At 36.4% G+C, this 12,055-nt stretch overlaps 1 protein-coding gene across 6 annotated transcripts; it reads left to right on the top strand.

Annotated features, from left to right (window-relative positions):
* The first annotated feature begins 2,848 nt into the window (after nucleotides 1-2,848).
* Nucleotides 2,849-10,299, top strand: LOC110864475 (WD repeat-containing protein 44). Of its 6 annotated transcripts, none has more exons than XM_035974342.1 (9): nucleotides 2,849-3,039; nucleotides 3,335-3,420; nucleotides 3,606-4,700; nucleotides 5,228-5,318; nucleotides 5,396-5,553; nucleotides 5,664-5,715; nucleotides 6,665-6,741; nucleotides 6,828-6,921; nucleotides 9,218-10,299. In XM_035974342.1, exons 3-9 carry the CDS (start codon nucleotides 3,627-3,629, stop codon nucleotides 9,769-9,771), a joined length of 2,100 nt encoding a protein of 699 aa, XP_035830235.1. In that variant the 5' UTR covers nucleotides 2,849-3,039; nucleotides 3,335-3,420; nucleotides 3,606-3,626; the 3' UTR covers nucleotides 9,772-10,299. The 6 variants fall into 6 exon arrangements, with proteins under 6 accessions (XP_035830235.1, XP_021969238.1, XP_035830233.1 ...); XM_022113546.2 differs by having other exon boundaries at nucleotides 3,335-3,423; XM_035974340.1 differs by having other exon boundaries at nucleotides 3,335-4,700.
* Nucleotides 10,300-12,055: the final 1,756 nt, after the last annotated feature.

Here is a 12,055-nt window from a genome sequence, read left to right as displayed (position 1 = left end):
TTCTTTGACTACTGTAGCCAACAAGCTACTCAAAATGTTATTATACTAGTGTTAACCCTGCCCCCGTGTTATGGGGGCGTAGGTGGATTAAACCATGCCAGGTGGTAAGCAAACAACGATTAAAATCAAGAAATTTGTAAAATGAAAATGCGAATTTATACCGTCTGTGACCCGTGGCAAAGCTTGAGATTTTCGATCAGGGTTCGAAAACGTACAGGCAAGGACCAACGCGAACTTATGCCATAAGCTAGCGTAAAACATTGACAAACTCAAATTAATAGCGATAGAACTTTAACTTAAAGACAATAAAAAACAAAACTTGTGGTGCCGAAACCGAAACATAGAAATCCGAGAGACTAAAAATATAAACCATAACAAAAAAAAACTAAAAATTATCACTATAAGATAATAAAAAAAAAAAACTAAAGAAAAAAAACCATCCATCTGATTTTTAGGTGAAAAAGATTGAGAATTTGAGATCAAAAGTGGTATTTTGGTGGTGAAGAAGAAACTGAAATTAAAAAGTGGCATTTTGGTAATTTAATTTTAGATAAGGGGTTGTGTTTTTATTGTAGAGAAGAACTACCCTAAATGTTATATAGTAATGTATATATAGTAATTTGAAGAGTCGTTTCAAATAATATAGTGATAAGGTGTATCATCTATATTCTAAAAGTGGATAGTTGTTTTAGTTTGTCGTTAAAAGAATTCTTTTATTTTTTAAACAAAAAATATTTTTAAAAATTTATCTTGTCGTATAGATTTTGTACATGTTTATTATGCTATACTATTTATGTTATAACTTTATTTATCATTTTTAAAAATTCATTTACTCAACCAGATTGGGAGGACTTTAAATAGATATATACGCAAAAATACGTCAAAGTACGCTTAAATACGTTAAAATACGTCAAAATATGCTCAAATATGTCAAAATACGCTAAAATGTGCTACAATACGCTAAAATACATCAAAATACGCTAAAATACGTCAAAGTACGCAACTAATGATATTCTAAGACGCGTATACATATAACACGACACTGTACAATACAAGTGGATTTCAAAAAAAATTGTACGTAATCATAGAATACGATAATCACACGCAGCCGAACGTCACCGAAACGACGTATGTTGAAGGTATACTTCATAAAATGACAAAATACGCGAAAATTTGTCAAAATACGACACATATACGCGTCAAACCGAGGAAAACACGAAAAAAACAATTTTGGTGTATATTGTCGGTTAATTTACGTGTTGTATACGCGTAAAAAACAATTCGTCAAAATATGACACGTATACGCGTCGAACCGAGGAAAACGTGTCGAACCGAGGAAAACACGTATACGTTTATTGTCTGTAAGTGTCGTATTAGGGTGTAGATTGTCTATACGTGTTGTGTTATCGCGTATGTCTCTACTTGTTGTATTGTTTCGTATTATGGCGTATTATGTCTATACGGTGACGTATTTTGGCGTATATTGTGGGTTAATTTACGTGTTGTATCCATTAAACAAACAAAAAAACACTTTAAATACATTATACAAACAAAATACCTTTGAAAATATAAATTAACCGATGCGATACATATACGGGACATTTACTACACATATACCTCATCTATACTATACTAAATTGTTCATGGTATTCTTAAAAAAATGAAGTTTTTATTTTTAAAAAATAAATATTTTTTTAGAAAACTTTGTTAAAACCATAATCAAATGTATAAAAAAATTTGTAAACAAAAAAAACAAAAGTTTTAACCAATACTACCTGTATAGGCCTATACGATCCGTATAGATCCAATCAAATAGACAAAATCTAACGCATGAGTCTTTATTGAAAATTGAAAAAGTAATACGACACATATAGGTTTATACAATCCGTATTGAAAGTATCGATTTAAGAGAGTTAAGTTCTGTTTGTTTTTGCTTATATCGTCTGTAAAGAGCTTATGTCTGCGGGCGGGCAGACATAAGCCCTTGAAGACTGTTTGTTTAGAAAAAAAAAGATCTTAAAATGGTTTTTAATAGCTTAAAAAAAGCTATGGATAATAGCTTCACAAACAGATCAGATCTTCATACACACCCTTCTTCTTCTTCCTCTTCTCCCCTGCCACCACCACCTCCGCCACCACCACCGCACCACCTCCCCTACCCTTCTCTTTCTTTTCTCTGTGAATCAAAACAACACCCTAAAAATCAAACACTTCAGCAGCCTAAAACTCGATCTCTCTCACTCTACCAATTACAAATACGCAGGCCAGACAATGGTGGTGACAGGGTGGTGTTCGGTGGCTGTTGGCGGCGGCCACAAACGGAAGAGGATGGATCGGAGGATGAGGATTCGTAGGGGGAGTTGAATCGGAAGAGACGGTTGAGTGAATGGTGTTGCTGTGGTGACGATCTGGTGGTGCGAATGGCAGTGGTTACGGGCTGGAGGTGGTGCGGTGGTGGTGGCGGAGGTGGTGCGGTGGTGGTGGTGGTTGTAGAGAGAGAGAGAGTTTCTAGAGAGAGAGAGAGCATAGAGAGAGAGCTTGTGTGTGTGTTGTGTGGTTGAAGTTGTTTTTGAAGAAAAAAAAAAAAACAAACCCTCTTCTCCTTGTAGATTGCAACATTTGGGCCACATCCTCTCTTGCAAATGCCTGCAGATGTGGTTCGCAGACTACAGACATTTTACATCTGAAAAAACAAACAACACCTAAGTATGCCAATAATACTACCCTTTTAATATCCGTGGACCGTAAAAACACACATAGAGTGTACTTTTGTAACCCCGAACAAAAGTTAAAATCAAGAGGTGGGAACATTGATGGAACCGTTAGCTGAAGTGACGCATCAAAGTAGGCCCCATTCTTCGACCCACTTCCCAATCCGGATCCTACCCCTTTATCAAATCATTCTTCCCCAAGCTGTAGCCTAATTTTGATCAGTCAAATATTTTGTCACTTTATAAAATTCCTCTAGGTTTTATCAACCCTCACTTCTTCAATTCCGGTGTCCCTTCGACCATCAATTCGAATCCCATGTCCAAAAAGGTTAGATTTTTTCATCACCCATGTAGTATTATCTTAAATTCATGATGGGTTTTGTTCAATTCGGCATAAAGTTTGTTAATTTATTATATACATGTTCAAGAATTACTATCTTTGGTTGATTGTATCAAGAATTATGATGGGTTTTGCTCAATTTTGCATAAAGTTTGTTCATTTATTATATACATGTTCAGGAATTACTATCTTTGGTTGATTGTATCAAGAAAAATCTAATTTTTATATGCTTTATTTCTTTGTTTGTTTGTTAAGTAATCTATGTTTGTAAATTGGGTGTTAGGATTTTTGGGAGAATAATATTGTGTTTTTGATACTTTTGGCGCTCTCGCCCCTGACGCGGTGCGGTTCCTCAAGCGGGTTCAGCAGGTGGTAAGCAGTAACACCGCATGTTAAGGGGCAGAATTTTGTGTTTAGCAGGGTAGGGTAGGGTTTGCTATTCAGAAGGGGGTAGCGGCGCAACTTGTTGCTCGTCTACCTGCCATTAGTCTGTAATCGTCTCTGTTTTTATAATATTAATAAGCTTATTATTTTGGGGGTTATGTTTTGACAAGGTGAGGTTTTGAGAATTGAAGATGGGTAGTTATAGTGAGGATGAAGAAGATGAGTTTTTTGACGCCCGTGAGGTGTTCGATTATATGTCTGACTCGGGTTCGGATTGGTTACCGGAGGACTGTTCGACTTCGGGCTTTGGGTATGATTATTGGGTTGGGAATTTGGACGGTGTCGATGCTCGTCGTGATAAGTTGTTGAGGTTAATGGGCTTGAGTTCTAGATGGCGTGTAAATAGAGACAACGAAGAGGGGTATGATCCGTATGAAGACGGGTTCATTGATGAAATAAGAGACAGCGGTGAAGTTGTTTCGCGTGAAAATTTGAACACTCAAGATGAGGTTTTGTGTAGGCAGCCGTCTTTAACTGATTGGTCGAGTAAAACGATGGAGTTGGTGACTTCTAGTGTAAATTGGGATGAATCGGGTGAGGACGTATTGGTGAAAACGTCATTTGATTTCGGTGCAGAGAGTAAACCGGATTCCGGTACGTCTTCTCAGCAGTCGTCAAGAAGAGAAGGTGACGCCATGAGTTTGTTAGATAGACGTAAGAAAGTGAAAAAGGGTTGGCTTCAAAAGCTAAGTGTCATGGCTCGAATCACAAATGAACATGACGAGTCGGTTTCTTTGAAGCCAAATTCAAAAGACGATGCGGGTGCGGGTACTCGCTCTGTTCATGTGCACGCACACAAAAAGAAATCAAAAGAATTATCGTCACTTTACGCCACACAAGAGTTTCCTGCTCATAACGGTCCAATCTCGATTATAAAGTTCAGTCATGACGGCAGATACTTGGCAAGTGCTGGTGAAGATGCTATCGTACGCGTTTGGATGATTTTTGAAGATCAAGATCCAAGAATATATAAGATTCAAGAAACCGATCGTTCGTCGTTGTATTTCTCAACTAATCATCTCTCCGAATTAGCCCCTCTTAAAGCAGACAAAGAAAAAACACGTAAATTCGGAGGCTTCAGGAAATCATCGGAACTAGCTTGTGTTATTTTACCACCTAACGTCTTCAGAATCTCAGAGAAACCTGTGCATGAGTTCTATGGGCATGGTGGCGAGATCTTATCACTTTCATGGTCTAAAAACGGGGTGTGTTATAAAAATTTTCATCAAATCTAGAGTAAAACACCATTTTCGTCCCTGAGGTTTGACCAGTTTTGCGACTTTCGTATAAAGTTTTGTTTTTCCGCATCTGGATCCAAAAGGTTTGAAATTTTGCCATTTTCATCCGGCTCGTTAATTCCATTCATTTTTCTCCGTTGAGTCAAGGGTATTTCCGTCTTTTTTTGCTAACTTAAAGGGCAATCCGATCTTTTTCACTTTAAAAAGACCGAATACCCTTGAAAAAGACCGAGTTGCCCTTTAAGTTAACAAAAAAAGCGAAAATATCCCTCACTTAACAGAGAAAAATGGACGGAGTTAACGAGCCGCGGATGAAAATGGCAAGATTTCAAACCTTTTAAATCCAGATGCGGAAAAACAAACCTTTGGACGAAAGTCGCAAAACTGGCCAAACCTCAGGGACGAAAATGCCATTTTACTCTTAAATATACTTAAAGAACACCCACAATTCATAATCGTGAATAACCTTTTTGTTTTTATTTTTCATAATTCAGCATCTTCTATCATCTTCTGTGGATAAAACCGTTCGTTTGTGGAAACTTGGACATAACGAATGCCTCAAAGTCTTTACTCACAACAACTACGGTGAGTGCCGGTTAATTCATATTCGTCTCCTAGCACCCATAAAATTAAATGACGATTAATCGGATTCATTTGTGTAGTGACATGTGTCGACTTCAATCCCGTGGATGAAAACTATTTCATCAGTGGTTCCATTGATGGCAAAGTACGCGTATGGGATGTGCATAGTTGTAAAGTTATTGATTGGCTTGATCTTGGTGATATTATAACTGCGGTGTGTTATAATCCAGATGGCAAGGTTCGTTCTGTTCTAAAGCAATTATCTTTATTCTATATTATCATTATTTTTATTCGGTTATGTTTTGTTGGAATAAAACTAAAAAGATGATCTTTATTCGCTTACATTAGGGAAGCATTGTGGGAACGTTAGATGGAAAATGCAGCTTCTATGATATTACTGGTATGCTTTTTACCTTAAAAGTAGGGCTGCAAACAAACCGAACGTTCAACGAATAGTTTGTGAATCGTTCGGCGGGAAGTTTGTTTGTGTTCGTTCGTTTAATAAAGAGTTAATTGCCCGGATGGTCCTTGTGATTTCACATTTTTTCACGTTTAGTCTCCACCTTTTGGAAATAGCAGGTATGCTCCCTATGGTTTGTCATTTTGTTATTCGGATAGTCCCCTGACATTTTCTCAGGGGACTATCCGAGTAACAAAATGACAAACCATAGGGAGCATACCTGCTATTTCCAAACTAACTGACATCTACTCAGGGGACTATCCGAGTAACAAAATAACAAACCATAAGGAGCATACCTGCTATTTTCAAAAGGTGGGGACTAAACGTGAAACCACAAGGACCATCCGGGCAATTAACTCTTTAATAAATGAACGGATACAAACAAGAAATTTCGTTTGTTTAGTTAAAGGAACGAACATGATCAGAGACCACATTCGTTCATTTATGTTTGTGAACGTTCGGTAACGTGTTCATTTATGTTCTATAATTCGTTAGTGTTTTTAACTTCTATATTTTATTAAGATACTTCAAAATTTTGACGGATAAAATATCTAATAAGTATCAGTTTATTATATATTCTCTTCATGAACGCTTGTGTGTATACGTTTGTTTTCATTTGTGTTCATGAACATTATTAGTCTGTATTCGTTTGTGTTCCATGAACGTTCGTTACCTAAAATTAACAAAGGAACACAAACACGTTCATTTCCTTAACGAACGAACATGAACAGAAAATCTCGTTCGGTAAGTGTTCATGAACACATATATCTCCTTAACAAACAACAAGACCTTGTTTGTGTTCGTTTGGTTCGTTTGCAGCCCTAGTTAAAAGAACTAACTCATGCATGTAACTTTCTTCTTTTATGTAAGTTGATGAACTTATTTGCAGATGAACGGCTGCAATTGCATACTCAAATTTTGTCGATGAGTAAAAAGAAGTGGCCAAAGAGAATAACTGGATTTCAGGTATTGACTAACATTCAGATGTATTTATATATCAGTTTTGTTAAATAGATTCATACGCTGTAATACGGTAATGTTTCGTTTTTCAGTTTTGCCCGATTGACTCCAGGAAAGTCCTTGTTTCGACAGCCGATTCACAAGTGAGAATCCTTTGTGGGATCAACATCGTAGGCAAATTTAAGGGTACGTTTTACTTCATTAGTCTTGATTTTTTAACTAAAAAATACGACTCTTAAAACATGACAATGGTTAACATAACCGTTTTTCTTGCAAAGAACAAGTTACTCGAAAGTTAGTGAACAATTTTTTTTAAATTATTCTATTACACCACAGGTGTTCATGGTAGGTTAACTAGACTGAAACGTAGCTGTGTTAGGTTAACCGAACTAAAATATTGTTTTCAAAAGTTAAACCAGAAATTGAGTTTATGTAGGTTAACCGAATCAAAATGTAGTTTTGGTAGGTTAACCAGCATATTGGTCTGGTTTTCCTTAAACTAAACCCAATTGAATAAAACAATTATGAGTAAAGTACACGGATGGCCCCTGTGGTTCACAAAAATATTGGATTTGGTCCCTGGCTTTTCAAAAGTACACGGATGGTCCTTGTAGTTCACACTTTGTAACGCATTTAGTCCCCAAATTTTTCCGAAAGTACATAGATGGTCCCTGTGGTTTGCACTTTGTAACGCATTTAGTCCCTAACTTGGACCTGCTGAAACCTTTAGATTTATTGCTTGACTATATGCGTTACAAAATGCAAACCACAGGGACCATCCGTGTACTTTTGGAAAGCTAGGGACCAAATCCAAAGTTTTCGTAAACCATAGGGACCATCCATGTACTTTACTCAAACAGAGTTAATTGGTTTTAGTTATCTAGTTAACTACTTAACCAACCGATTGCAAGCATAACAATTATTTGAAAACTAAATACAAAAGATGGAATATAGTTATTAATGGCGAATAGCGGATGATAGCGACAAGCTACCTATATGCAACGTAGTGATAGCGATGAACAGTGGCGAAGCTTGAGATTTCCGACCGGGGGGTCGGAAGTCACCGGACCTAAAATTATACCTTAAAAATTATAAAACCGGAGGGGTCGAAAACGCATATATCTAAAAAATTCTATACGAAAGTACATACATAACACTATTGAGCGAAAAGTTCGAGGGGTCGGGCGCCCCTCCCGGCCCCTTCAAAGCTACGCCCATGGCGATGAAATAGCGGGCGTTGTTTTATGTTTTGCGACACACTAGGAGAAAATTTTAGGAATATTTTATAGAGTAAATTACAAAAATCGTCCTTTATGTATGTCACTTATTGCAAACTGTGTCCTTTGTCTTCAATAATTATAGAAAAGAGTTAATTGCCATTTTAGTCCCTGAGATTTGTCCAAATTTGCCATTTTAGTCCAAATAGTTTTTTTTTTTCGCCTCTGGGTCACTGACTTTTCCCTTTTGTTGCCATTTTGATCACATACCCTAATTCCATCCAAAAACCCCATTTTTAACCAGGGGTATTTTGGGGATTGCCATTTTGATCCAATTTTAAAAATCCCAAAAATTCTAAAAAATCCAAAAAAATCGAAAAAATAAAAAAAATCATAAAAATAAAAAAAATTCTAAAAATCCTAAAAAATAAAAAAAAATTCTAAAAAATCAAAAAAATTCTAAAAAAAAAATCATAAAAATACTAAAAAATCTAAAAAATAAAAAAAATCTAAAATGGCAAATTTGGACAAACCTCAAGGACTAAAATGGCAATTAACTCTTACAGAAAACGTACTAGATGTTTGCAAACCCTTGCAAGTTATGTCCTTTAGCCCTAACTCAGTTAATTTTTTGTGGTTAAATATGACCAAATGGATCCCACATGAGGGTATTTTGGTCATTTTACTCTCATGTGAGGTCCATTTGTTCATATTTAACCACAAAAATACCCTCACGTGGGGTCCATTTGGTCAGATTTAACCACAAAAATTAACTGAGTTAGGGCTAAAGGACATAACTTGCAAGAGTTTGCAAACATCGAGTACGTTTTCTGTAATTATTGAAGACAAAGGACACAGTTTGCAATAACTGACATACATAAGGACGATTTTTGTAATTTACTCTATTTTATATGTATATTATATCCAAATAAGCTGTTTTATATATATGCTTGTCAAAAACCTAAAATCACGCTATTCATAATAAAGCAGAAAAAAGAAAAAAAAACCTAAAATCTCGCTTTTTGCCCGCTATGGAGGCGCCAAAATCAAATAGCGACTCACGAGTGCTACGCTACGCTATTCGGTATTCGCTATAGCGCTCGCAATGAACGATATTAATAACTATGATAATGCAGATAGTTTTACTTGAATGTAACGAGTCATATTTTACGATCTATATTGAACCAAGCATTTACTAGTGGTATTCCATGCATGTAATCTTGTACTTCAAAACATTTGATTGTGGAAACTTATATTATACGCAGGTAGTAGAAGTTCCGGAAGCCAATTGTCGGCATGCTTCACATCCGACGGAAAACACATAATCTCAGCCGCAGAGGATTCAAACATATACATCTGGAACCACATCAATCCCAACAAACCCGTCACAAAACCCAAAAGCCACTCATCGTACGAAAACTTCACCTCACAAAACACAACAATGGCCATACCATGGTGCGGTCTCAAAACCATAGCAGCCGCACTTCCGTCTCCACGACTTACGTTAACCACCAACAACAACGTTGTGGTTCCACGAAGCACGATAGATTCACCTAGACTGGTGTCACCAACAACCACCCGTGGGTTTTTCTTGGAGTCGTTATTGAAAGGACCGCCAACATGGCCAGCTGAAACACTACCCGATTCAACTCAAGTTAGTGTGTCACCTTCGATGCGTAAATCGGAGTACAAGTTCTTGAAAACCGCGTATCAAAGCACTTTTGTTGCGCCGCATGTTTGGGGTCTGGTGATTGTAGCTGCGGGTTGGGATGGGCGGATTAGAACGTATCTGAATTACGGGCTACCCATTCGGATGTGAAAGCTTACATGGTCTTTTTTTAGTACATAGATTATGTTATAAGTTATTTGATTACAAGACTACAGTTATACTTGGTATATGGGTCAAGTTATTCTACAAAGTCTTCTAATTGTAAGAAGTGTAAGAAGGATTTATAGAGTGGCAAGTGTAAATTTTTTTTTTTTTTTTAGGGTGGGTGATGTGGGGGGGGGGGGGGGTTGGTTTTTGGTGGTGGTGGATGTTTAAGGGTTTTTTTTTTTTTTTTTTTTTAGTGGGTTTTTTTGTGTAGTGGGTTTTTTTAGGTTATTGGACACTTGTCACTCTATAAATCCTTCTTACACTTCTTACAATTAAGATCCTTTGTATTTGATCCTAATCCCTTGGTATATATATTAAAAAACCGAGCGTTTTGGTTTCTGAGAAAAGAAACAGACGGGGGTTGGTTGTCTTTTGCTTTGGGTATGTATAGTTATACCCATTGTTGAACAGAACAGAGCATGTTAAACACCATCTTTAAGCTCAAAAAATAAACACAATGATTTTTTTTTACTTGCTTTTGTAAATATTTAAATTTTGTTGTTATAATGTAATTGATTTTTGAGTTGGGATTTGATCTGTGCGCGATGGATGAAACGTGAGATGGCCGATTATACTAGCATGTTTGCGGGTACTTTTTATGAACTCCTTAACGAAAACACGGTGGTTCCAGTGGCGAAGCATGAGATTTCTGATCAGGGGGTCGAAAACGTATATATACCTATTAAAATTATAAAACCAGGGGATAGAAAACGTATACACCTAAAAAATTCTATACGAAAACTACATACCGGACACTACTGAGTAAGGCTGTTCATTGTTATCAAAAACCCGAAACCCGACCCGAATTCAAAGCCACCCGAACCCGAATTAGTGAATACCCGAAAAACCCGAACCCGCGAAACCCAAACCCGACTAACCCGAAATTTAAATGGTTCGGTTATCGTGTCACTTTTTCCTGGCCAAAAACCCGAACAACCTGACCCGAAAAATCCGAAACACGAAACCCGAGCATTTATTGTTTTTTTCTTATAAAAGTGTTTAGATTTAGGGGCTGTTTGGCAGCCTCTGAATGGTCATTAAGAGGCTACCTCTTAATGGAACCATTAAGAATTTTACCAATGAAAAGGTAGAAAAATGTGACATGTGATGATTACCATTCAGAGGTTACCTCTTAACCATTCAGACTTGAGGTTACCTCTTATTTATTCAGAGGTTTTAAACCATTAAGAGGTAGCATCTGAATGGTCATTAAGAGGCTACCAAACAGCCCCTTAGAATCTTTAATATATGGAACATTAAGGTTTGGGTCTTTTAAATATTATAATAGCATATTGTCAACTAATATTTGAACTTTGATGTTATTATTAAAATAGCAATATGAATTTTGATGATATTTTGTAAAAAAAAAAAAAAACATTTATTTTCATTTTTCATCTAAACCCGAAAACCGAATAACCTGACCCGAACTTTAAAATGGGTCGGTTATCGGGTCAAATTTTCCAAGAGAAAAACCCAAACAACCCGACCCGAAAAACCCGAAACCCAAAGAAAAAATCCGATGAACACCCCTACTACTGAGCGAAAAGTTCGAGGGGTCGTCCCCCCCCCCCCCTATAAAGCTGCGTCCCTGGGTGGTTCGACCCATGAGAGATCTTATGATCATACGGTTCCACTAACAAGTCCGAGATCTTGAGTTAGAATGGGAACATCGGGTTTTTGTTTTTGTTGTTATTGTCTTTTGTCATTGGGTTTACCTGAATAATCAGGCTTTTTTTGTTATTCGTTTTAAAAAATAATTAACTTTTTCAAAACGTGTCGATCTAAAATGCTGAAGTATTACTCAATAATACACTGAGTTTGAAAATCTATTAATAAAAGGATAGAATATCTCAGTCAGTCACAAAACACATATGATAATCACAAAAGTTTGTCGTTTTAAAATTAATTGCCTATTAACTCTATTTATTTTTAAAAACAATTCGTATGTCCATGATTTTGTTTGATTAGATTCAGTTTTAAACAAACATGTTAAAGATCTGCCCTCACGTTCTGTTTGATTAGATTCAATCTTAAACAAACGTACTACTACCCCTCACGATCCTAACGGCATCGTGTATTTCAAAAATAAATTATTATGTTGTGGTAGAATTTTTTTATAATTTTTTTGTATTTTTAATTTATTTTAACGTTGTCTTACCACAAAATTTTCAACGATTAGATATTTCAAAATTCATGCGTCTCAAATACACATTTTGCGTTTCAACTT

The sequence above is a fragment of the Helianthus annuus genome, chromosome 6 (assembly GCF_002127325.2).
Source record: "Helianthus annuus cultivar XRQ/B chromosome 6, HanXRQr2.0-SUNRISE, whole genome shotgun sequence".
NCBI classification, from domain to species: Eukaryota; Viridiplantae; Streptophyta; class Magnoliopsida; order Asterales; family Asteraceae; genus Helianthus; species Helianthus annuus.
Note: the sequence above shows the minus strand (reverse complement) of the source record. Positions and strands in the feature narration are given on the sequence as shown.

Bases quoted from the DNA above. Each gene is read 5' to 3' on its own strand.
- LOC110864475 (XM_035974342.1), top strand. From the start codon at position 3,627: ATGGGTAGTTATAGTGAGGATGAAGAAGATGAGTTTTTTGACGCCCGT. The intron at 5,319-5,395 runs GTGAGTGCCGGT...TCATTTGTGTAG, and splicing joins CTTTACTCACAACAACTACG to TGACATGTGTCGACTTCAAT. The intron at 6,922-9,217 runs GTACGTTTTACT...TATTATACGCAG, and splicing joins CATCGTAGGCAAATTTAAGG to GTAGTAGAAGTTCCGGAAGC.